Genomic DNA, 25,558 nt, shown 5'->3' with positions numbered 1-25,558 from the left:
AATCAGAAAATGATGGAATCCAAGGCTCCTGGACCCTTAGACTCTATGGGTTGAGAAGGACCCTAAAGCTTATCAAGCCCAGTTTTTCCCCTGACTGTATCCTCTGCAACATCCCTCACACCAGGCCTCTTACTGTCTGCTTGTTACCTCTAGAGACCTCTGCTCAAAATATCTTGAATAGCCTTTTCCATTACTTTGTTCCTCTTTCCAAGAAATATTTCTCGATCATCTACTGTGTGCCAGACTCTATTCTAGGCACTGGTCATAGAGTTAGGAATACGAAGTCCTGTTCTCATGGAGTGGGAGAGACAGACAATAAACACATAGATACAATGTCAGGGATGGATAGGTACTATGAAAAAAATAAAACCTGGCAAAGGGATAGAAGGTGATGGAGGAAGGAGGTGTGTGTTAGATAGGGTGATCAGGGAAGGCCTTCGTGAGGAGGTGGCATTTTAACAGAGGTCTGAGTGAGGTTAAGGAGACCCATGTAGAGTCTAGGCAGAGGGACAGCAGATGCAGGGCTGAGTGATGGAAGTTTTTCCTTTTGTTTAATATTCATTGAGTTTCTGCTACATGCCAGGGGAGGCCTAGGTGCTGCTGTGGATACAACATTGATTGTGATATGTTCTCTGCCCTAAGGAGTTCCTCTATCATAGACTTCTGTCTCTTGGGAACATAAAACAATTTCATCATTGTTTTATTCATTCATTCAATAAATATTATACCTTCTTGTAGGTTAGACTTGGTGCTGGCTGTGTTTTCCTTTTTTTACATTTATGAAGACTGTATCATCTCCCTCCACTTCCCAAACCTGTCTTTCTCTTTTGTCTTTCTCAGACACTGAGCTGAGAGAGACGGAAGCCCAGGTGAGCATTTTCGTTCCTTCCAGCTTGGCTTCTACTTCTCTCACATACTGGCCACTCCTCTCTGCGTGTTGTCCGGCTCTCTGCCTGTTCAGGTGTGGTCTGGCCTGCAGGGAGAATAGCACAATGACGTTTGCCATGATGGTAGCCTAAGACCATGTTGGCAGTGCCACTGCTGCTGGCAGTTCCCTCTCTTATCAGTATAGGAGGAACCCCACATATCTGCCTCCTTAGACCCTGAGACTTTGTCAAATCTCACAGCACTAAGAAGAGCAGCAGACGTTACTTACATGCAGACTGCTTCTTTCTTTAATATATCAGGAGAAAGGGCAGGTGGATGTGTGAGGCTCAGGGACATTAGTTTCATTATTATCATAATGCTCATAGTATGCTTTGGTGGAAAAAGCACTAAACTTAGAATTAGGAAACCTGACCTGGCTCTTCTACCGTGTTGCTGTGGGCCATTCTCCATTCTCATCCTCCACTTGGCCCTAGGTCTACCGCACTGGCACAATGGTTCCTTTCATTTGACCTCCAACTTGGCCCCCTGCTTTCAGTCTCTTATCCTCCAAAAAATCTCTACCCACTGTTAGAAGGGTCTATCTGAAAACCAAGTCTTTTTTTTTTTTTTTTGAGGAAGATTAGCCCTGACCTAACTACTGCCAATCCTCCTCTTTTTGCTAAGGAAGACAGGTGCTGAGCTAACATCCGTGCCCATCTTCCTCTACTTTATATGTGGGACACCTACCACAGCATGGCTTTTTTGCCAAGCGGTGCCATGTCTGCACCTGGGATCTGAACCCGTGAACCCCAGGCCACCGAGAAGTGGAATGTGCGCACTTAAACACTGCGCCACTGGACTGGCCCTAAGAAAACCAAGTTTTAACATCTCAACTTTCCTGGCCCTCAGCTGTGGTCCCCAAACATCAGTCTGTGGGGCATTGTCAGACAGTGATGGAGTTTTCTCTGGTTCATGATGAAATGTGGAAAATAAGGGTAATGTAGTGAATTTTCCATAAAGTTGACTTTATTCAAATTTTAACCTCTGAGGTCCTTTTCTTTTATGAAACAGAGGTTTCATAAGACATCTAGTGATCTGCTCTCAGGATAAAATCCAAATCTTTACTCGGCATTCAGGGTCTTTCACAGTCTAGCTACAAATTACATCACACAGTTCGAAACTCCTGACACTCCACATCTATTCACTGACTGTGCAGTTACACTGAACTCCTGGCCGCCCCTAAATGTGACATGTGTTCTTATGCCTCCCAGCCTCTGAACAGCTTGCTTCCTGTCCCTAGGATTCTCTTCTCTCCCTTCTCGCCTGTTCTCTGCTCACCCTCCACAGTTCCCTCTTCTTTGATCTTGCTCTCCCCACCCCAGGAGGCGTGAGTCACTCCCTCTTCCACACTTGAACAAGGCACTAATCGCATGTGCTGCAATTATCTGTCTCATTACCTGTTTTTTCCCACTAGCCTCCAGCTCCTGGAGGTCTGGCCTGTGTCTCACAGCCTGGCCTAGAGTAGCCACTCAGTGAACATTTGTCAAATGAATGAATTGATGTAACCAAGTCCTTCCACATGTTACCTTTAGTCTCTCTGGGTGGGCTGAAAGTTGCATAAAGGAAGAGGAGATTCTGATTTCCTTTTATCCTGGATGTACCCTTGCTACCCTGTGCAGTACTCTTCAGGTAGTGGATACTCACTCATATGCTCATTACCTGCTCTCCTGTGTTCTCTGTGTGGCTTTCTCCTGCTTGTTCCCTCCCCAGAACTCTCTGCAGTGTCTGAGCTCCTGCAGCACGGGCTGCCCCAGATAAGCAGCAGGGGCGCTGAAAGCCTTGCCTTCCTGTCAGATCATCAGTATGTGGAGCAAGCTGCTCGCCAGAGACAGTACTGCATCCTGCTCCTCTTCTACCTGGCCTACATCCATGAGGACAGGTCAGTGCTTTGAGCTGGGGGCTGGTGGTGGGTTCTGGGACCCATGTCTGCAGCTCAGTTCAGTTCAATAAATATTTACAAAGCCATCCTCTCTAAGCCTGGTGCTGGGTACCAGGGACACAGAGATAACAAGTAAGAAATGGCTTATATTCCTGAGGGGCTCATATCTTGGAAGGGGGAGTAAAGACAGGTGTGTAGTCACAGTGCTGAGAGACAGAGAAGCCTAGAATGCTAATGAGAATTCCTTGGTATCTGGAGGGTGTCATTTGTGCATAGAAAAAAACGTCAGTGGTTTACTTTGGTTTTAAGAATTACTATACATTTTATTAAAATTTTAAAATCAAAGGACTATTCTCCCATAAGCTTTTAAAAAGTAATTTATTGAGGTAAAATTCACAAAACATAAAATTAACCATTTTAATGTGAACAATTCAGTGACATTTAGTATATTCATAATGTTGTGCTACCACTACCTGTATCTGGTTCCGAAACATTTCCATCACTCCCAAGTAAAACCTCATATCCATTAAGCAATCACTTCCCATTCCTCTTCTGCTCAGCTCCTGGCAACCAACAATACGCATTCTATCTCCATGAATTTATCTATTTGGAACATTTCCTATAGATGGAATCATACAGTATGTGACCTTTTGTGCCTGGCTTCTTCCATTTAGCATAATATTTTCAAGATTCATCCAGTTAGCATCATGTTTGTAGCATGTATCAGTACTTCATTCTTTTTTACGGCTGAACAATGTAGCATTTTGTATATATAGCATACTCTGTTTTTTCATTCACCTGTTGATGGGCAGTTGGTTTGTTTCTGCCTTTTGACTGTCATGAATAGTTACGCTGTGAACATGCATCTACACATATTTGTTTGGGTACTTGTTTTCTATTCCTTTTCTGTATCTACTAGGCGCAGAATTGAAGAGTCGTATGGGAACACTATGTTTAACTTTTTGAGGAACTCCCAAACTGTTTTCCAGAGTGGCTTCACCATTTTATAATCCCACCAGCAATGTTTGAGGGTCCTGGTTTCTTCATAACCTTGCAACACATGTTATTGTCTATGTAGTGGGTGTGAAGTGGTTTTTGCGTTGTGGTTTGATTTGCATTTCCCTAATGACTAATGATGTTGAGCATCTTTTCATGTGCTTATTGGCCATTTGTATATCTTCTTTGGAGACATTCAGATCTTTTGCCCATTTTTTTAACTGAGTTGTCTTTTTATTGTTGAATTGTGAGAGTTCTTTATATATTCTACATACAAGTCTCTTATCAGATATATGATTTGCAAATTTTTTCTCCCATTTCTGTTAGTTTTTTCACTTTCTTGATGGTATCCTTTGAAACACAAAAGTTTTTAATTTTGATGAAATTTCTCTGTTTTTTCTTTTGTCATTTGTGCTTTTGGTGTTAATGCTAAGAAACCATTTTCTAACCCAAGGTCGTGAAGATTTATTCCTATATTTTCTTCTATAGTTCTTTTTTTTTTTTTTTGATGAAAAAGAGTCACTCTAAGCTAACATCTGTTGCCAATCCTCCTCTTTTTTGTTTTTTTTGCTTGAGGAAGATTAGTCCTGAGCTAACATCTGTGCCAGTCTTCCTCTATATTGTATGTGAGCTGCTGCCACAGCATGGCTTGAGGAGTGATGTATGTCTGCGCCCAGGATCCAAACTCATGAACCTGGGCTGCTGAAGCGGAGTATGCCAGACTTAACCCCTACACCATGGGGCCAGCCCCTACAGTCCTTTTCTTTTACAATTTTAGCTCTTACATATAGGTTATGATCTATTTTCAGTTAGCTTTTGTATATGTTGTGAGACAGGAGTCTAACTTCATTCTTTTGCATGTGGCTTATACAAATGCTCCAGCACGACCTGTCTACCACTTGTTGAAAAGACTGTTTTTGCCCCCATTGAGTTGTCTTTACGCCTTCATTGAAAATCACTTGACCATGTGATTCTTTAAAAGTTTTTTATTCTTATTTTTTAAATCATGCTTATTGTAAAAATTCAAGTAAAATGGTTAGGTATAAAGTTAAAATACTTCGCCATACACCTGCCAGCATTAACTGCTATTAGGTACCCTCTGTGAACTTGTCTGTGTGTTAACAAACACATTTATGCTTCCTTTTTGAAGTGTACAGAATGGGATATTATATAAGGTCTTCAACTTTCTTTTTAACTTAACAGTGTATCGTGGACATCTTTCCATGACGGTATATATATTAATAGGTCTATCTTATTCTTTTGGTAGCTAAATTCCTTTGGTAGCATAATATTTATATTATGGCTATTATCAATTTTATTTTTATCTTTTAAATAAACATTTTATTTTTGAGTAATTTTAGATTTACAGAAAAGTTGCAAAGAATACAGAGTTTCCTTATAATCTTCACCCATTTTCTCCTAATACTAACACAACTATGGTACGTTTATCAAACTAAGACACCAACATTGATACATTACTATTTTTTCCAGTTTTTCTCATTGTGGTAAAATGCAGAAACATAAAATTTACCATCTTTACCATTTTGAACCATTTAAGCATTTTTGTACAGTTCAGTAGTATTAAATACATTCACAATGTTGTGCTACCGTCACCACCATCTATCTCCAGAACTCTTTTCATCTTGCAAAACTGAGATTCTATAGTACCCTTTAGACAATAACTCTCCATTCCCTGCTTTCCCCAGCCCCTGGCAACCACCAATCTACTTTCTGTCCCTATGATTTTGACTTCACTAGGTACTTCATGTAAGTGGCATCATACAGTATTTGTCTTTTTGTGATTGACTTATTTCACTTAGCATGATTTTCTCAAGGTTCATCCATGCTGTAGCATGTGTCAGAATTTCTTGCCTTTTTTAGGCTGAAAATATATTGTGTGTATACGCCACATTTTGCTTATCCCTTCATCTGTCAATGGACACTTGGGTTGCTTCCACCTTTTAGCTATTGTGAATAGTACTGCTGTGAACATGAGTGTACAGATATCTCTTTGAGACCCTGCTTTCAATTCCTTTGGGTATGTACCCAGAAGTGGAATTGCTAGATCATCTTGTAGTTCTATTTTTAATTTTTTGAGGAAATGCCGTGCTGTTTTCCACAGTGGCTATACCATTTTACATCCCCAACAACAGTGTACAACGGTTCCAATTTCTCCACATCCTCACCAAGACTTATTATTTTCTGTTTTCCTGAAAGTAGCCATCCTAATGAATGTGAGGTTATCATCTTGTAGTTTTGGTTTGCATTTCCCTAATGATTGGTGATGTTGAGCATCTTTTCATGTGCTTATTGGCCATTTGTATATCTTCTTTGGAGAAATGTCTATTCAAGTCCTTTCCCCATTTTTGAATCAAATTGTTTTTTTGATGTTGTTGAGTTATAGGAATTCTCTATGTATTCTGGATATTAATCCTTTACTAGATATATGATTTGAAAATAATTTCTACATTCTGTGAGTTACCTTTTTACTTTGTTGATAGTGTCTTTTGATGCACAGAATTTTAAAACTTTATCATAAAGTCCACTTTGTCTATTTTTTATTTTGTTGCCTATACGTTTGGTGTCATATCCAAGAAATTGTTGCCAAATCCAAGATCATAAAACTTTTGCCTTATGTTTTCTTCTAAGAGTTTTATAGTTTTAGGTTTACATTTAGGTCTGGATTCATTTTGGCTTAATTTTTTTATATCATGTTAGGTAAGAGTCCACCTTTATTCCTGTGTGTGTGGCTATCCAGTTTTCCCAGCACCATTTGTTGAAAAGACTGTCCTTTCCTCGTTGAATGGTCTTGGCACCCTTGCTGAAAATCATTTGATCATACATGTGAGGGTACAATACTATTAACTAGACTTGATTCAGATTTCACTGGTTTTTCCTCTGCTGTCCCTTTTCTATTCCAGAAACAATCCAGAATACCACATTGCATTTAGTATTACTCATTTTAAAGTGTTTAGATTTTTTTGGTACTTAATCTGATAGGTCAGACATACTCATGAGAGAAAATTAAAAAGGTATAAAAGGATATATAGTGAAAAGTCAGTCTCCTCCTCACCTCCATCTCCCTTGCATGTACAAACATGGCCGTCTCTGCTCTAGAAAGTAGCCCACTGAACACACAAATGTTTAATGATAAATACAAGAAGCGGGGGCGGAGGGGACTGGCTGCCAAAGCAGGGCCTCCTGAACCCCAGAAGCAGCATCCTTCTTTTTAATAGTACTGGTCCAACTTGGTGACCCTTCACCTTTTAGGTGTGAGTAAGGAGTCCCTGGCCCCTAACAGATCCTTGCATAAAGCATAGAACCATGCTGTGCATGTGTAACAATGCTTTGTAAGTATATACAGCATGCTGTTTGTGTAAGGTGTCATTAGGCTGTGGACATGCTGGGGGCAAAAGGACAGTGGCTGAGGGAGGATATGGCAGGCAGGACAGCCATCTCTGTCTTTCTCACTCATTCTCCTTGGTTGACAGGTTTGTCTCAGAGGCAGAGTTATTTGTGGCTGTGCAAAGCTTCCTCCTGTCTCTGCAGGACCAGGGTGAGCAGCCTCCACTGGTGGTCTTCAGAGCCTCCATCTATCTGCTTGCAGTTTGCCAAGATAAAGACAGTGCACTAGATGAGGTATGGACCAAAAAGCCTGGGGCTCTTCCTCCTCCTCCTGCACCTCTTTACATTATGGTTCCTTGGGATACCTGATGATATATGTATAAAGAAGGTGGGTGGCAGAGAGAGAGAGAGAGAGAGAGAGGGAGGGAGAAAGTTGGGGGAGTAGAGGGAGGTAGGGTGCTGGATATACAGAGCCTACGTAACTTACCTAATTCTCTCAACAGTCCTGGGAGGTGGAGATTATTATTTGCATTCTACAGATAAGAAAATCAAGCCTTGGGTTAAAGTAACTTCTCTACTTCACACAGTGAATTGTTGGAGGAACCAGGACTCCAACTCAGACTTGACCAAATCCCAAGGCTCTTAGTATCACCTCTGGTTTGTGCAGGAGGAGAGGGGTGTGAGTTACCTCCTTCGGGTAATGGTTTATCAAACAAAATGGGTTGCTGGGACCCAGATTCGTTGTTAATCAGGCTGATCTTGTATTGTTTTGATGGTGGTTCTGTGTGTACAAGCTTTCTCTCTCCAGCTTCTTTATAAACTTGGGGATCAAGAACTATGTCTGATTCATCACTGAATCTCTTACCTTTTTCATTGACGATTGCTTCTATTCCTTAGATGTGGACCCTTCAGCCTCAACCTAAGGGTATTCTTTCACTGATTATTAATTGTGCCTCTTTTTGATTACTGTTGGGGCACATGTGATGTAAGCAGACCTGGTTTAATTTGAATGGAAGCTGGAAGATATAGTGGAAGTGCATGAATTTTCGAGTAAGACAGACCTTGGTATACAATGTCCCATTGTCTCTCTTTTTGTGGTATTAGCAGCCATTGGTGATCATTGCCTAGATCCATTAATTCATTAGGGATTGCAAAATAATATCCTAATTCTGTCATTCTCTCTTTGTTTACTAACTGGAATACTAGTATAAAAAGAAACTTCTCTCATCAACTATCGGTTACACTGAGCAGTACATTGTATAGGAAGCATAGGTTGAAAGTTTGATTCTTTCCCTTTAATTACCAGTTTTCAAAAACACGAGTTGGTTGCCTAGCATTCTCCAAAGGTGACCAAGAGATTTTTTTAGATCATTATGAACTCATGGATTTAAAAATTTTTGATATGTTTTAATCCACTGTAGTTATTATCTCTTCAAGGCTCAAATTGTCCTATCTTTGGCCTGTGGGAGCCTATTCAGGGTAGCTCCTCAGTCCTCTTCACACAACCTTTTGACAGAGTTTGGGCTTTCTAGTCTGACAAGATACTTCAGGCTTGTTTGGCATTTCCTGCTTTCTCATTCTCTCTTGAACTTACCCCAGTTAGGCTTTCACACTTACCACATTTCTGAAAATGCACTTATCAAAGTCACCAACAGTGTGGCTAAAGCCAATAGTCAGTATTTAGTCATCATCTTACTTGACCTATCAACAGTATCTCTTTTCTTTGAAGCACTGCCTTTACTTGGCTCTAGAATGGCTGTTCTCTTGGTTTTCATCCTACCTGGTTGGCTGCTCTGTGTCAGTGTCCTTTGCTGGTTCTCTCTTATCTCCCTCACTTCTAAGAGTTGCAATGCCCCAGGGCTCAGTCTTTAATTGCTTTTCTTTTCTCTCTAAACTTATTGCTTTGATGATTTCATACAGTCCCAAGGTTTAATTCATAGCTGAATTAATAAGATCACTCTGGCTGCTAGGACGATAGACCAAAGGGGTACAAGGATGGAAGTGCAGAAACCAGTTAGGAGGCTACAGCAGTAATGTAGGCAAGAGATAGTAGAGGAAGTGGTGAAAAGTGTCAGCTTCTGAATGTATTTTGAAGCTGGAGCCAATGGATCTCTTGATGGATCAGTGTGAGGTGTGAGAATAAGAGAGAATAAAAAGATATGTCCAAAGATTTTGATTCTGATGGGGGTCAAAGAATCGTTGGATTGACATAATAGAGGGAGTAAGCTGGAAAGATAGGAGAGATGGTAGTAAAAGTGGGATGCTTGAAATTGGGATTATTGGGGAGGGTACAGTTCTTGGTAATGACAAGAATTAGGGGCATGACTATGGGCATGAATGGCTGAGGTAGGTGGAGGAGATTAGAAGGCAGGAAGTCAGAGAATTTAGAGGCCAAGGTTTTGGAATTAGGGAGGTGGGAGTGAAAATAGTCCCCACTCAAGAGATTGTAGGCAAAACAGGTCTTTCAGAGAGTCAAAGCAACAAAGTGAAGGGACTATTCAAAGAAGAGGTACAGGAAATAAGGAACTATGAGTGAGTTCTAGAGGGGACAGGGGAAGGGTTTTGGGAGCTGGCTAAGTGTGAGAGATGGAAACAAACAAAGACATGCTCTGAGCCATATAGGAATAACCTGTAAGTTCTGGGCTTCCTGAGGTCACTAATGTAAACAGGAGAGAAGGACACAACAGGAATAATCTTGATGGCTTCAAGACTAATAAGTGGTGGGAAGGCTGGATTTTGGGGGCCTTCTCTTCACATCTACCAGTGGTGGTGTGGAAACTTGAAAGGTAGCTGAGGGAACTCCAGGCTTCCCCTCTTAGGTGTGCATCTATAAATGATATATAACATTGTTTTCCATGTTTTAAAATTTTATATAAATATATAAATGGCAACATAGTCACAACTTGATTTTTTAATTCAATTTTATTTTTCTTTCTTTCTTTATCCTTTTTTTGTTGTAAAATACACAAATAAATTTAACATCTAAATCATTTTTAGTGTGCAGTTCAGTGGTATTAAGTACATTAACATTGTTGTACAACCGTCACCACCATCCATCTCCAGAACTCTTTTCATCTTGCAAAACTGAAACTCTGTATCCATTAAACAGTAACTCCCTATTCCTGTCTCCTCCCAGCCCTGGCAACCACCATTCTGCTTTCTGTCCCAGGAATTTTGACTACTCCAAGTATCTCTTATAGGTGAAATCACACAGTATTTGTCTTTTTGTGACTGGCTTATTTCACTTAACATAATGTCCTCAAGGTTCATCCATCTTGTAGCATGTGTCAGAATTTCCTTCCTTTTTTAGGCTGAATAATATTCCATTGTATGTATATACAACATTTGGCTTATCCCTTCATCTATCAATGGACATTTGGATTACTTCCATCTTTTAGCTATTGTGAATAATGCTGCTATGAACATGGGTGTACAAATATCTCTTTGAGACTCTGCTTTCAGTTCTATTGGGTATATACCCAGAGGTGGAATTCTGGATCACATTTTAGTTCTATTTTTAATTTTTTGAGGAAATGCCATGCTATTTTCCACAGTGATGGTACCATTTTACATTGCCACCACCAGTGCACAAGAGTTCCAATATCTCCACATCCTCGTCAACACTTATTATTTTCTGTTCTTTTGATACTAGCCATCCTAATGGATGTGAAGTTTTTATCTCATAGTTTTAGTTTGCATTTCCCTAATGATTAGAGATGTCAAATATCTTTTCATGTGTTTCTTGTCCGTGTGTGTATCTTCTTTGGAGGAATGTTTATTCAAGTCCTTTGCCCATTTTTGAATCAGGTTGTTTGGTTTTTTTGGTTGTTTTGAGTTTTGGGAGTTCTCTGTATATTCTGTATATTAATCCATTATTAAGTATATGATTTGCAAATGATTTCTCCCATTCTGTTAGTTGCCTTTTTACTCTATTGAAAGCATCTTTTGATGCACAAAATTTTAAAATTTTCCTAAAGTCTAAATTGTCTATTCTTTCTTTTGTTGCCTGTGCCTTGGTGTCACATCCAAGAGATCGTTGCCAAATCCAATGTCATGAAGCTTTTGCCCTATGTTTTCTTCTAACAGTTTTATAGTTTTAGATTTACATTTAGGTTTGGATCTGTTTTGAGTTAAGTTTTATACATGGTGTTAGGTAAGAGTCCAACTTCAGTCTTTTGCATGTGGATATCCAGTTTTTCCAGCACCCAGCATATGATGGGAGGCTGGATGATGGATTTTTTTAAAAGACAGTCTTTTCCCCATTGAATAGTCTTGGCATTCTTGTTGAAAATTGTTTGGCCATATATACAAGGGTTTATTTCTGGATTCTCTATTCTATTCCATTGGTCTATGTGTCTGTCTTTATGGCAGTATCACACTGTGGTGGTCACTGTAGCTTTGTAGTGAGGTTTGAAATTAGGAAGTTTGAGTCCTCCAGCTTTGTTCTTTTTCAAGATTGTTTTGGCTATTCCGGGTCCCTTGAGATTCCATATGAATTTTAGGATGGGTTTTTCTATTTCTGCAAAAAAGTCATTGGGATTTTGGTAGGGATTACATTAAATCTGTAGAATAATTACATTAATCTGTAGAATACATTAAATCTGAGGAATAAATGGGTAGTATTGACATTTTTACAATATTAAGTCTTTGACTCATGAACGTGGAATGTCTTTCCATTATTTATGTCTTCTTTAACTTTTTTCAGAAATGTTTTGTAGTTTTCATTGTGCAAGTCTTGCACCTCCTATGTTAATTTCTGTTTGGGTTTTTCTGATGTATCTTCATTATTAGATTTAGGTTATGCATTTTGGGTAAGAATACTACACAATTGATGTGTCCTCAGGAGGCATATGGTGATGGTTTTTCCTATTATCGGTGATGTTTATGTTGAATATGTGATATTGCTAGATTTTTCCACTGTGACGATATGTTTTTCTTTGTAATTAATAATGATCTAGTTGGAAGATTGTTTGCGACTGTTTATATATCCTGCTCCTCATCAAACTTTCTCCCACTAGTTTTAGCATACAATGATGATTACTGGCTGAATCAAGCTGGAATGAAGTTGCAAAATGGTGATTTTCTGACTCCATCCTTCTGTATTTTTTAGTTGGAATTCTACTGTTAGGAAGAGCTTTTGTTTCTTTCTCATTTATTTATTGATTCATTGTACTCAACATTATTTTTGAGAATTATGCATGTAGATTCATGGTGCCCTAGTTCATTAGGAAGTTGTTCTGAATGGAGTGAAAAGAAAGGTTAGGAGAGAGGTGAAAGAGAGGTTAGAGGGCAGAACATAGCCCATGAAGCTTTTGGAGACAGGGAAACTCTTTGTTCTGGTCAGCCTGGCAGAGCTGAGGAGTTGTGCAGAGAGGAGCACCCTTCAGGAAGTCATCAAGGCCTTGGTGGGCAATGGGATTGCCTAAGGTGAGTGGTGCTGTAAGGGACACATTAAGGAGGTTTTTGGACCTCTTCCTCAGAAGATTTGCCTCCTGGCTCCTGGGTCTTTCCTTTGCCTCTGTCTCTGACCTTCCCTTCTCTGTGCAGTATTTTCTATGAGAAGACTTCCTTGATGCCATCAACTTGTGAGTACTCTTTGTGTGGCAGCAGGATGACCTTATAAACATGCACTGCACTGAAAGGTAGGACTCCTGGATCTATATTCTGATTCTGCACTAATGTTTTGGGCACCCCTGAGGGAGTCTCCTTCCCTTTCTGGGCTTTGGGCATGCCATCTAGAAGTGAAGAGGAGAAGCCAGAGTCATCTCTGAGATCCTTTATGACTCTCCTAGTCCTTAAGCCTCTATAGGAAGCAGTACAGAAGATGGGTTGGTGTGCGTCTGGATGTGTGTGTGAGGACCCTCCAATAGCTGGAATGTGGGTGTCTCTGGGGGAATAGACATTTCAGAGTGTCAGGTCCTACCTATTCCTGGAAGCTCTTTTTAGTAACTTGTCTCCAATTTGATCAGCATTTCCTAAACCCTTGAACGCTACTCAGTGCACGTGATTGTTTATTTGCTTCTCAACATTTTAGCAACTCAACCAATGTGGCTTGACCACTTGATGTGTGCCAGGTGCTATATGGGGCCCTGTCAGGGTTAGGGGGAATCACACAAATTCTCTGCCCTCAGGGAGCACCATTTTGGCAGGAGAGACAAAAAGATCTCCTATAAGGCAGGCAACAACAGCAATGAGTGCTCTCCTGGAGCAGGAGACCTGATCAAGAGCTATAGAAATACATGGGGAAAGAGATTGTATCTTATTGTTGCATCAGGAGAGGCTTCATGAAGGAGACAGAGGTGGTAAAGGGAGAATTTTCAGGCTGAGAGTAGAGCAAGATTTAAGATACAGAGTTGGTAAGTTACCTAGTCTATCCATTCAAGGAAGGAAGCCTAGGTGCCTTCTCTAAGTCATATGAGAGATAGTGGAGAGAAGCTGGAAAGGTAGACTTATGTCTTTAATAACATGCTCAAAAATGAAATTAAGAGGCCAGCCCCATAGTCTAATGGTTAAGTTTGGCATGCTCCACTTTGGCAACTCAGGTTCAGTTCCCAGGAGCAGACCTACACCATTCATCAGTGGCCATGCTGTGGCAGCAGCCCACATTCAAAATAGAGGAAGATTGGCATAGATGTTAGCTCAGGGCGAATCTTCCTCAGCAAGAAAATAAAAAATAAAAAAAAATTTAAAAATTCCATTTACAATAGCATCAATAAATAAAATACACAGGTATAAGTTTAACAAAAGTGCAAGGACTTGCACAATGAAAATTACAAAACACTGTTAAAAGAAATTAAAGACCTAAATAAATAGAAAGACATCCTGTGTTCGTGAATCAGGAGACTTAATAGCCAGTTATAAGATAAATAAGTTTTGGGGATGTAATGTACAATATGATGACTATAGCTAACAATACTGTTGTGTATATTTCAAAGTCACTAAGGAGTAGATCTTAAAAGTTCTTGTCACAAAGAAAAAACATTTTGTAACTATGTGTGGTAATGGATATTGACTAAACTTATTGTATTAATCATTTCACAATGTATACATATGTCAGATCATTATGTTATATACTTTAAACTTATACAATGATATATGTCAATTATATCTCAATAAAACTAGGGAAACAGACTTAATAGTGTTCAGATGGCAGTACTCCCCAAATTGATCTGTAGATTCGACACAATCCCAATCAAAATCCAAGTTACCTTTTTTTTTTTCCAGAAATGGACAAGCTGATCCTAAAATTTGCATGAAAATGTAGGGGACCCAAAATAGCCAAAATAATCTTGAAAGAGAACAAAGTTGTAGGACTCATACTTCTTGATTTCAAAACTTACTACAAAGCTACAGTAATCAAGACGGTGTGGTTCTGGCATAAGGATCGACATCTAGATCAATAGAATAGAATTGAGAGTCCAAAAGTAAACTCATATATTTATGGTCAATTGATTTTTGATAAGGATGCCAGGACAATTTAATAGAGAAAGAATAGTTTCTTTTTTTTTTTTAAAGATTGGCACCTGAGCTAGCAACTGTTGCCAATCTTTTTTTTTTCCTTCTTCTCCCCAAAGCACCCCCAGTACATAGTTGTACATTCCAGTTGTGCGTGCCTCTGGTTGTGCCATGTGGGATGCTGCCTCAGAGTGGCCTGACGAGTGGTGCCATGTCTGCGCCCAGGATCTGAACCGGCAAAACCCTGGGCCGCTGAAGCGGAGCATGCAAACTTAACCCCTTGGCCGCGAGGCTGCACCCAAGAATACTCTTTTTAACAAATGGTGCTGGAACAACTGGATATCCAAATGCAAAAGAATGAAGTTGGACCCTTACCTCATATTATACACAGAAATTAACTCAAAATGGATCAAAGGCCTAAATAAAAGAGCCACAACTATAAACTATAAAACTTTTGGAGTAACATATTAAGGAATTTGAGCTGTGTTATATGTGCAATGGGAAGACATAGGTTTTTGAAGGTTAATAAATGATTCAACATACCTTTGCCCCCTCTGTGCCAGGCCCTATGCCAAGTGCAGAGATTAATCTGCCACAGTCCCTGCCCTCAGACAGCTCAAGTCTAGTGTGGGAGGTAGACACATATGCTGACAAGTACAACACACTGTGGTAAGTATCATTATAGAGCTGGCTTTCTCAGTGTCAGCACTATTAACCTTTTGTATAGCATAATTCTTTCCTGTGGGAGGCTGTCCTGAGTATTGTAGGATATTTAGGACATCCCTGCTCTCTTCCCACTAGATGCTGGTAGCATGTCCCCAATCAAGACAATCAAAAATATCTCTAGACATTTCTAAATGTCCCTGGGGAGCAAAATCACCCCTAGTTGAGAAGCACTGTCGTAAGGTAAGCACAGTGGGGTTTTCTTCTCAGAAGAGGGTGCTGGGATGACCCAGTGAAGATGTCCTAGAGTACTCAAATGCCAGTACATTTTTCCCAGTCACGTCTTGGCTATGTTTGTTGGGGTCTCTTGGGTCCTCTGCAAGGTATATTTAGCCTCTTTCTTTCTTTGCCTCCAGGCTGTGGTCAGTGCCATCAGAAAATTCCTAGAGGGCATTCCGGACCTGCACCTAGTCTACGCCCACCACCCCCTCCTGCTCAGGTTCTTCCTGTTGTATCCAGAGCTGATGAGTAGGTTTGGGCACCGTGTCCTGGAACTTTGGTTCTCCTGGGAAGACAGCAGCTACGAGGAGCTGGATGATCTCCCCTCTGCTGGGCAGCCCACACTTCCTGCCAGCTTAGCAGCCCTGTTCCACATACTCAGAAGCAGCCCCAGCATCCTGCTTATTTTGCTAGTAGGTGATCACTTGCTCATTTCTGCGTTCAGAGATGGTGGGCCCTCTGTCTCTGGGAGCTGGTTTACTGAGGTCAGGAGGCATCAGCAGATGCTTCTGGTCACCTCTGGAATTATTGCTGTTTCCGTGTGAGTAGGAGGTCCTCTTGGCTGGCAGATGCCTGATTTCTGTAAATCTATACCCTGTCCTAAGTCTGATGGAGGTCTGCTCACTGAGAGATATGTTCCTTTCTACTCTCCAGGGGTTATAACTATGAAATGCTGATCTCAGTTACCATTCCCTCTGACCTCCCTGTCTTCTCTCAAGGTAGATTTGGCTAGGGGTTTAAGGTCAAAGGAAACCCCTGGGGCATGTAGATGGAGATGTCTGCTTGCAGAGGGACTCAGCCTTTTTTCTGCCATGACTTGCATGATAATGGTACATGTGAAACACAGTTCCTTGGGCATACCCAGAACTGTTAGAAACCCCAGTGCTTTATTATGAAGTAATACATCTCTGTAATTCTTTTTTCTTTCTTTCTTTTTTTTTTTTTTTGAGGAAGATTAGCCCTGAGTTAACCACTGCCAATTGTCCTCCTTTTGCTGAGGAAGACTGGCTCTGAGCTAACATCTGTGCCCATCTTCCTCCATTTTATATGTGGGATGCCTACCACAGCATGGCGTGCCAAGCGGTGCCATGTCTGCACCTGGGATCCGAACTGGTGAACCCCAGGCCGCCGAAGTGGAACGTGCGCACTTAACCGCTGCACCACAGGGCCGGCCCCTGTAATTCTTATCAGGTACATCAGTTAGATAAGTAGGCTGCCTGTTGTCTGCAGTTTCTAATACACTGACTTTAACTCCACCTTTTTTCCTTCCACTCAAGAAAGCACATTGGAAAAGAAATTAATGAGGGTGACATTACTGTAGAAGTAACTGCTGTGATTTATATATTTTTAAAAAAGAAAATTATTTGTACATTTGACACTTTGTATTTAGTGAGCAATTACTAGTGGCAGGTCCCAAACTAATTGCAGGATGCCAGCGTAGGAGACACTTGGTTTAGAACCTCTGCCTTCAATGCCAGTTCACCTATTTGGCCTTCCCTTGTCCAGGAAGAATGACACAGCCTGATAGAGATGACGTTCTTATCATCAACAAACATGATTCCCTGACTTTATTGGTTTGACTATGGTGGAAATAACACTTGCATTATATTTCTCACGCCCTTAAGTGCCTACATCTGTCTGCATTCACACTTACACACACACACACACACACACACTCACTCTCCACTCAGACTTAAATCTTCACCTCCCATCCCTGAGATCTGTCTTTTTGTGAGGTTGCACATGTGTTGGCTTGATCGGGGCCACACTGATGCTTTGGCTCAAATTCTTCCTTGAGAGAAGGAGAAGGAATGGGTTAAAAATAAAGCATTAGTGCATAGGGGAAGAAGGCAAGATGGGACTCCAGGGAAAGCAGCAATGGACAGACCTAAGATGTTGGATTTTCTTTGCCAGATGAAGTATTCAGGGTCAGTTCCTCACACATAGTAGGTACTTAAAATATTTGCTGACCCATTGAATTAGGGATCTGGATCTAAGTCTCTCTCAAAAAAAATGAATTCAGATCTTTTGAGAGAGATACTAATGATGGTATCTTTTTTTTTCTTTTTAAACAAATGAAGAAATAGGTTTAGAGAGATTTGCCAAGGTCACAAGAGTTGAGATTAAAACCCAGATTTTGACTCCCTGTCTAACGTTCTTTCCAGTAAACAAAGCTGACTGTCAGAACAAAGAAGAAACCAACCCTGATCCACTGTTCCATCTAATGGGAGAGCTGTGTGTGTGAACACTGGGGGTATAGGGAAGAACTGCACCTAGTCCCTGCCCCACAGGACAGTGAGGCAATTAGATACAGCAAACCACAACTGTACTGACAGTGTGGCAGTAAAGATCAGGCAGAGTACTTGGGTGGCAGGGAGGGCAGAAAGATATCATATATGCTGATCCTCAAAGGACTTGACAAGTCAAACGGCTGGAGGAGGATCCTGCCAGGCCAGTACAGCAGCATGAAAGTGCTTACTGTAATTCAGGGACCACGAATGGTCTGGTGTGGTTTTGGAGCTTGGAGGATGGACATCATAGGAGATGAGGTCAGAGAAAGATAGGGAGGAACAGATTTTTAGAAGCCTTGAATTCACTCACTTTTTCATTGATCATACATTTATTTGGTACTTACTAGGCACTAGGCATTGGGAATTCAAAGAGAATTCAGATATGGTTGGTCCTTGCCCTTGAGGAAATCATAGATGCTTGTTTCACATCTTTCTTCTTGTAGGGACTTAATGAAGCGTCACTGCAGGGAGAGAATCAGAGAATGATGAGGCTAGAAAAAAGTCTCAGGTCATGACACTAGGCTGTGGAGTGCTAGGAGAGTCTAGGCTCCTCTAGACTTGCTCCTGGTTTCTCTGGATGTCTTCGACCCATACCCAGACTCACTGGTCCCTGCCCTCCCAACCCTTTCCACTCTCACGTCCTTCCCTTTACAGCCAAACTCCTAGAAGTAGTTTGCTGCTTTCAAAATCATCATGTCTTACTCATTCCTCCACCCATTGGCTTCTGCCCCCATTGCTACCTGAAATAACTCTCACCAGGATCAGCAGTGATGTCCTTGTGGCTAATTGCAGTGGACTTTTTGGTTCTCACCTTATATGACCTGTTAGTATTTGATGGTTGTCCACTTCCTTTTTATTGACTCACTCTTGGCTTCAGTAATACCAGCTCTCTTAGTTTTTCTCCTACCTCTCTTGATCCTTCCCAGTCTCTTTCGTAGTTTTCTCCCTGCTAGCGCTTGAAAGTTAATGTTCCTCAAGATTTTGTCCTAGGCTCTCTTCACTCAGTGCATTCTCCCTGGGTTGTCTCATTCATTCCCATGGCTTCAGTTGCCTCTTGCCGTATGCTGATGACTCAAATTTCTGCCCCCATCCCTGACCTGTCTCCTGAGCTGCACACCCATAAAGCTAACCATCTATTTAGCATTTCTGTCTAAAATGGAGTTCATTATCTTCCTCTCACAAGTTCCCTTTCTCAGTCTGGATCTCCCTAGGGTGGAGGCCCCTCCCTAGCTGAAGGCTATGCTAGGCCACTAGCTTCAAAGGACATAAATACTTAAAAGAAACAAGCCAAAGAGAAAATGAATCTCAGGAGACCAAATCCTTAGAGTCCTTGCCCCTGGCAAGCTGGAGCAGGTGCCCCACCCTTTGTTGTGGTGACCCAGTTCTTGTTCTTGAATGTACACCACCCTCATCACCCCTCCTTCCTGGAGGAATGGGGACAGGGCAGAGAGGAGCCTTGTGCTTCACCAGGTAGAGCTCAACAGGAAGGAGCTGCCCTTAGGACTGGATGCTGCATAGAGATCCAGGAAGGTGAAGGATTCTCTGAGCTTCAGTTTCCTCACATGTAAAATAGAGATAACGTAAGGATAAATCATAGAATATGTAGGAAGACTCTTGATATGCTATATACAGTAGGCTATCATTCCCCAATTTTTGACTGACTCTGAACCAGATAAACAATGTTAATCTCAGAGAAACTTATTGAATTGCCCAAGGTCATATAGCTAATAAGGGTCATGACCATGACTGGAACCTAAAATTAATGAGTTTTTCACTGAAATTAGGTCCTAGAAATATCAGTGGTAAAAAAGATTGGTGAGGAACAGCTTTATTGTCTGTTAGTATATGTAATTCCTACCATTTCTCCCCAGCTTCTAGCCACAGGAGGAGAAGAGTCTAAAAATATGTGTTGGTACCAATTTCTGTTTTTGCTGTGGGTAATTAACAGCTGAAAACAAAGCTGTTAATTGCCACTCTTATCAGCAGGTGGTCTTTCATGTAGGTTCTTTAGATGTGAAGAACAGTGATATCACAGAAGCTCTCTTTGTTCCCTGCTTGGCCACATCACCCTGGTGAGTCTAGTCCCAGAGGTTCTGGACAGCTGTAGGCAGGAGAGACTGCAGAGTGGGCTGTGTTCCACCAGAGCCTTCCCACTGACGCCTGTGGTGGGGTGCACACCTTCTCCAGGCATTCACCATGGCCACCAAAGGCCGAGTAGGCCCTTCCTTTTGGACCTTTAAAATTTACTAACTCAGGTTTCTGAGAGACTAGCTCTGACATTCAGGCAGCCATGTGGTGAAGGAGCAGGACCCAGAAGCTGGTTTGGCCTTGGGCCTTGTGACCTTGGACAAATCATGCCCTCTCTGGGCTTCAGTCTCATACTCTGTAAAGTAAAAGTGTTGATGGAAATAAACTGATATTCCCTCTAGCCCTCCCATTCATGATCCTCTCTTTCTAGAGATGTTTTCTGAGTCCCTACAGGGTGACAAAGATAAAACCTATCTCATCCCTGCCCTTCATTAACTCAGTGTAGTGGAATTTACAACACTACTGCTTTCTTGATAGGCAAACTACTTTATCTGCCCCAGTTTCCTCATTTGAAAAATCGGAGTGACGCCTACCTGGAAGAGTTATTATGAAGAGATGGATAATGTATAAACAAACATACAGCTACTGTTTAAACACAGCACAGTACCTGACATTATGAGGCTCTAATTGGGTGGTTGCTATTGATATAGTTATTTCTCTGTCAGCTGTGGAGTTTTGTGAAGAGCCAAGCCCGGACACCCTGGTGCCACCCAGTGATTAGCACATCTGGATTTGTCTGGCCAGGTGCCCTGTAGCTGTGTCTCTCTGTGTGTCAAGAGCTGTCTTCCCTGGAAAGGGAGTGTGTGTGATCTTGGATTCATAGCACCCAGCCCTAACTGACCTGGTACGTTAGCCTGTCCAAAGGAATTGGCTTGTTTGAGCTAGTAGGTGCCAGGAGCTGTGGGATAGCCTCTGGTGCAGCTTCTGACCGGCTTTGCCTTTAACATATACTCATTAAAATAACTGCAAAAGCAAATAAAAAGCAATGTCTTTTCCCACCTTGTGAACCCAAGGCCTTTATAGCTTAGGGCAGAAATAGCCAGATGCCATGGCAAAGAAGGGGCCTGACCTGGTCCTCACTTCCCTTCCTGCCCTGAATCTGTCTTAACCTATCCTGTTCCTGCCCTGTGACATCTCCATCCCTCTCCTCTCTTCTCCCTTAAGGCACACTCAGGTCCCCTGTCCTGAAATAACCTCTTCTTGATCCTAATACTTCCATTTGCATGAGAAAGACATCCTGGAAAATAGAAAGAGTTTTGGGCTTGGAGTTAGGAGACCTGCATTCAAATCCTAGCTGTGCGGTTTACTGGTTTATGTGACCTTTGGCACATCATGTCATCCCTTTGAGCCTTTGTTTCCTCCTGTTTAGGATGGACTGATTTGACAGGATGGTACATAATAAGTGATGAGTAAGTGAGCACTTCCTTCCCCAGGTTCTGTGACACCATCATCCTGGGTCTTTTCCCAGCCCTTCTCTTCTTCACTGTCTACCTGTCCCCGACTATGATGCCCTCTGAGCTCTAGCTTTCTTCTCTCCTGCTCAGGACCTCATCTATTCCAGCCCAGTGGACACAGCCCGCAAGGTACTGATCATCCTGAGGACTTTTTTGAGGAGGAATGAGGATGTCCAAGTGGGTGGTCTCATCCGAGGTCACTTCCTGCTGATCCTGCAGCATCTGCTGGTGGAGCATGGGGCCTCCCCCTCAGGAGGTCAGTCTGCAGCTGCTGGGGGTACGTTTTGACCTGAAGGTCAGTAAGGAGTAGGCATCTCTGCCTTGATGAGGTCTGTTCCAGCACAGAGAATCAGCGTTTTCTCTGCAAAAGAAAAGTCAGGCCAGTGTGGCATCAAGTTAAACTTTATCTCCTTCCCCACATTGGAAAGTAAGTGCTCAATACATTTGGTTTGGGGTGTGTGTGTGTGTGTGTGTGTGTGTGTGTGTGTGTCTGGTGGTGGTGTAAGTGTGTTTAATTATGTTTAATGTCTCTGTGTTTTTAGCATAAGTGGGTGTGTCTGATGTATGCTTGCATGTCCCTACCCTGCTCAGCATGTGCTCAGAGCTGTTTGTCACAAGAATGGCAGCCCCTGTTGGGAAAGCAGGAAATATGGGGGCGAACAAGGAGGCAACAGCAGCCAGTAGGGGCCAGGGAGGGGGTGGATCTGTGATATATTGGAAGCTCCCAGTGAGATCCAGAAGGATTGTTTCCAAATCTGGAATGGGACTCTCTGTAGTCAAGGAAGCTTGATGTTTGGTACTGTATGAAGACACTGAAAAGGCTGGGATTGGTATGTCTTTTCCTATGTTTAGAAAGTTGAATTTTTGGGGCTGGCCCGGTGGCATAGCTGTTGAGTTTGTGGGCTCTGCTTTAGTGGCCTGGGCTTCACTGGCTCAGATCCTGGGCGTGGACCTAGCACTGCTTATTAAGCCATGCTGTGGCAGGCATCACACATGTAAAGTAGAGGAAGATGGGCACAGATGTTAGCTCAGAGCCAATCTTCCTCAGCAAAAAAGAGGAGGATTGGCAGTGGATGTTAGGTCAGGGCTAATCTTCCTCAAAAATAAAGGAAAGAAAGTTGAATTTTTAAATTAAATTTCCAAGCAATTAACAGGAAGTATGAGGAGAGCTGTGGCACTTGGTCCAGTCTTGACTGAGGATGGGGGTTTGGAGGTAGGTATAAGGGTGTCTGGAGTAGCTGAGTCGTTCCTTTGCAGGGAAGGGTAAGCCACATCTAACTGACACTAGTGTTTAACAGCCATGAGATTTCATGGAAACACATAGTGGAAAGACTGTGGCCATTGGATTCACATTTTGGCTCAAGTCCTGGCCCTGCCACTTACTGGCTGTGGGACCTTGAAGAAGTCGCTTGGCCTTTCTGGGTTTCAATGTTCTTCACTGAAAAATAGGAATAACAATCCCTGTTTCACATAGTTTTAAGGGAATTAAGTGAAATATTGAATTCCATATCCAACCCAGAGTTGGCACTCTGTACATCAGATGCCCCTGTTCCCAATGAAGAAAGAAGAAGGTAGGGAGTAGGGGTAAATCCCAACAAACCATTTACGGCAGGGTGGGGTGTCTGTCTGACCTTGAGGTGATCTAAACATCCAGCCCCTGACCAGCCCTCCTTGTTCCTCACAGCCTCAGGGAACCTGCCATTGCTGCTGAGCCTCCTCTCCTTAGTGCAGCTGAGGAATGAGTCAGAGCAAGAACTGGACAGCATGGCCATGAAGCTCCTTCACCAAGGTGTCTTGGGACTGTGTCTGAGGGCCTAGGGCTGGTGTGCTGTGGATGCTCCCTCAGTAGCAGTGGCATTGCTCCTTTCTTTATCCTTTTATCCCTTTGGAAGAAGCTAGTGGGTCAGTCTGTTCCTGTGGGCTTCTTGCTCAGGGACCTTCCAGATCTTTCTCTGCTTGTTCCCTGGGAGTGTTTGGGAGACCAAAAAAAAAAAAAAAAAAAAATATATATATATATATATATATATATATATATATATATCATTGTGTGACAAGCATAAGCTCTGGCGTCAGGAAGGCCTGGGTTTGTTCTCAGCTTAGGCACTAGCTATGCGACCTTGGGCAATCACCTAGCCTCTATGAACCTTAGGTTCCTCATAGGTAAAATAATAGTACTTGCCTGATTTAAAGTTGAGATAAGGAATAACTATAGATGTAGAATGCCACACAGTGCTTGGCACTTAGTAGGCCTTCAGTAGATACTATCTGTGTAAACTGATTTTTCCTGACACGGGTTCAGTTCTCCACCTCACTCCACAGCTGATTCAGGATCTGAAGATCCAGTTCTCAGTTCTCTAGGGCTCTTTTCTACTCACACCCCAAACCTCATTAGGACCTTTCATTGCTCACTGGTGCAGTTGCCACTTCATAGGCAGTACCTTCAGGAAGATTAGTTGAGGAAAGGTTAAAATTAATAGGAAAAATGGCATGTCTTTGGTACCTGTGGACTGTCAGGTCTTCTGGCCACAGATCAGGACGGTTCTTTCCCTGCCTTGAGCCCAGACCTCCTCATGAGAAGATCAGTGTCAGGCTCAACAAGGGCTTCTAGGCCCAGCCTAGTGCTGATCATTGCCAGCCTGTCTGTCAGGTCAAGGATGATGCTCAGCTGGGAGAGAGGTCTGTGTGAGACAAAATCAGCTGTCAAAAGGGCCTCTGACAGGGAGGAATAACAGGCTGAAACATACACTTGAAATGTAATATATATTTACATATAACCCTTAAGTACTTTTACTTGAGAGCATTGTGGATAGAGGACTGCAGTTCAGGGATGAGGATGTGGGAGGGGCTTGCTTGTCCAGTTGACCATGAGCCAATTAGAAGTCAAGTGTGATGTGGCTGCCAAAAAAGTGAATAGAGACTTAGATAGGTGTCATATTGGGATGGTGGAGGGTGGAGGAACAAGGAGTGGCAATTCCCAGGAGGAAAGGAATGTTTTCTATAGATGTTTACTCTACAGTGTAGTAACTGCTCTGATGAGGGCTGGGGGAGCATCTAGTCTTGCCTTGAGAGATTAAGGAAGGCTTCATGGGGGAAGTGAACTTTGAGCTGAATCTTGATTGCTGAATAGGAGTTAAGGAGTTAGCCGGATGGGATTGATGTGAGAGAGAGACTATGGCAAGTTTAGGGAACTGCACATCAATGGTTACAGAGCTCCCCTGGGAAGGTGGTGAGTGCCCCATTGCTGGAAGGATTCAGAGGTTGGATCTTTTTCCTGCTAAGATTGACAGGTTGGCCTAGATGACCTTTGCAGACCCTCCAACCTGGGGTCTGTGCTGGCATGAGCACTGTTATAGGATACCTTTTGGCAACCTAAACTTGTGCAGTCTGTTCTAACATGCAGCTGTGGGCTGCTTGCCTGATGTTTGTTCAGATGGAGAGTGGGAACATGCCTTCAGGTTTGTCACTGTTTCTTTCCGTAGGCTATAATACCAGGGACACTTAGTTTGTGCTTAGTCCCCAAGACTGACATCTGAAATTAGCCAGTTGAGGGCCATTATCTGTAAGAAGTGTGAGTGCTGGTATGCTTTAAAGCCATAGATTGGTGTGTGATGGGGTGCCTGGGGACTCTGATCTCTTGTAGTGAGCAAGCTGTGTGGAAAATGCAGCCCCACTGATGTGGACGTCCTGCAGCCCTCCTTCAACTTCCTCTATTGGAGCCTTCATCAAACCACACCAGGCAGTCAGAAAAGAGGTGCTGGGGCCCAGGCTGGGATAGTGAAGAGGAGGGGTGCTGGGCAGTGTCTGAGGCCCTTGCTGCCCTCAATTTTTCCATCTTAAAAATATAAATGAGGGGGCCGGCCCAGTGGCGCAGCAATTAAGTTCGCATGTTCTGCTTTGGCGGCCTGGGGTTCACCGGTTTGGATCCCGGGTGCAGACATGGCACCGCTTGGCAAGCCATGCTGTGGTAGGCATCCCACATATAAAGTAGAGGAAGATGGGATGGATGTTAGCTCAGCACCAGTCTTCCTCAGCAAAAAGAGGAGGATTGGCAGCAGATGTTAGCTCAGGGCTAGTCTTCCTCCAAAAAAAAAAAAAAATATATATATATATATATAAATGAGGTAGATGTGGCTGGATCAGATGGGCATGTGATCCTTTTTGGTTCTGATAACCTGTAGTTC

The 25,558-nt window shown here is 42.4% G+C and overlaps 1 protein-coding gene across 1 annotated transcript in view; it reads left to right on the top strand.

Annotated features, from left to right (window-relative positions):
- Positions 1-25,558, top strand: part of MEI1 (meiotic double-stranded break formation protein 1) — a 69,769-nt gene that overhangs the window by 28,035 nt on the left and 16,176 nt on the right. The window contains exons 18-23 of the mRNA XM_014868455.3: positions 2,638-2,806; positions 7,294-7,441; positions 15,682-15,957; positions 21,468-21,633; positions 23,062-23,166; positions 25,018-25,128. Of these exons, the coding sequence (XP_014723941.2) occupies positions 2,638-2,806; positions 7,294-7,441; positions 15,682-15,957; positions 21,468-21,633; positions 23,062-23,166; positions 25,018-25,128 (975 nt within the window). The remainder of the gene's footprint in view (positions 1-2,637; positions 2,807-7,293; positions 7,442-15,681; positions 15,958-21,467; positions 21,634-23,061; positions 23,167-25,017; positions 25,129-25,558) is intronic.

This window comes from Equus asinus, chromosome 4 (genome assembly GCF_041296235.1).
Source record: "Equus asinus isolate D_3611 breed Donkey chromosome 4, EquAss-T2T_v2, whole genome shotgun sequence".
In the NCBI taxonomy this organism is placed as follows: Eukaryota; Metazoa; Chordata; class Mammalia; order Perissodactyla; family Equidae; genus Equus; species Equus asinus.
The sequence above is the reverse complement of the archived record's forward strand: the minus strand, read 5'-3'. Positions and strand labels throughout refer to the sequence as shown.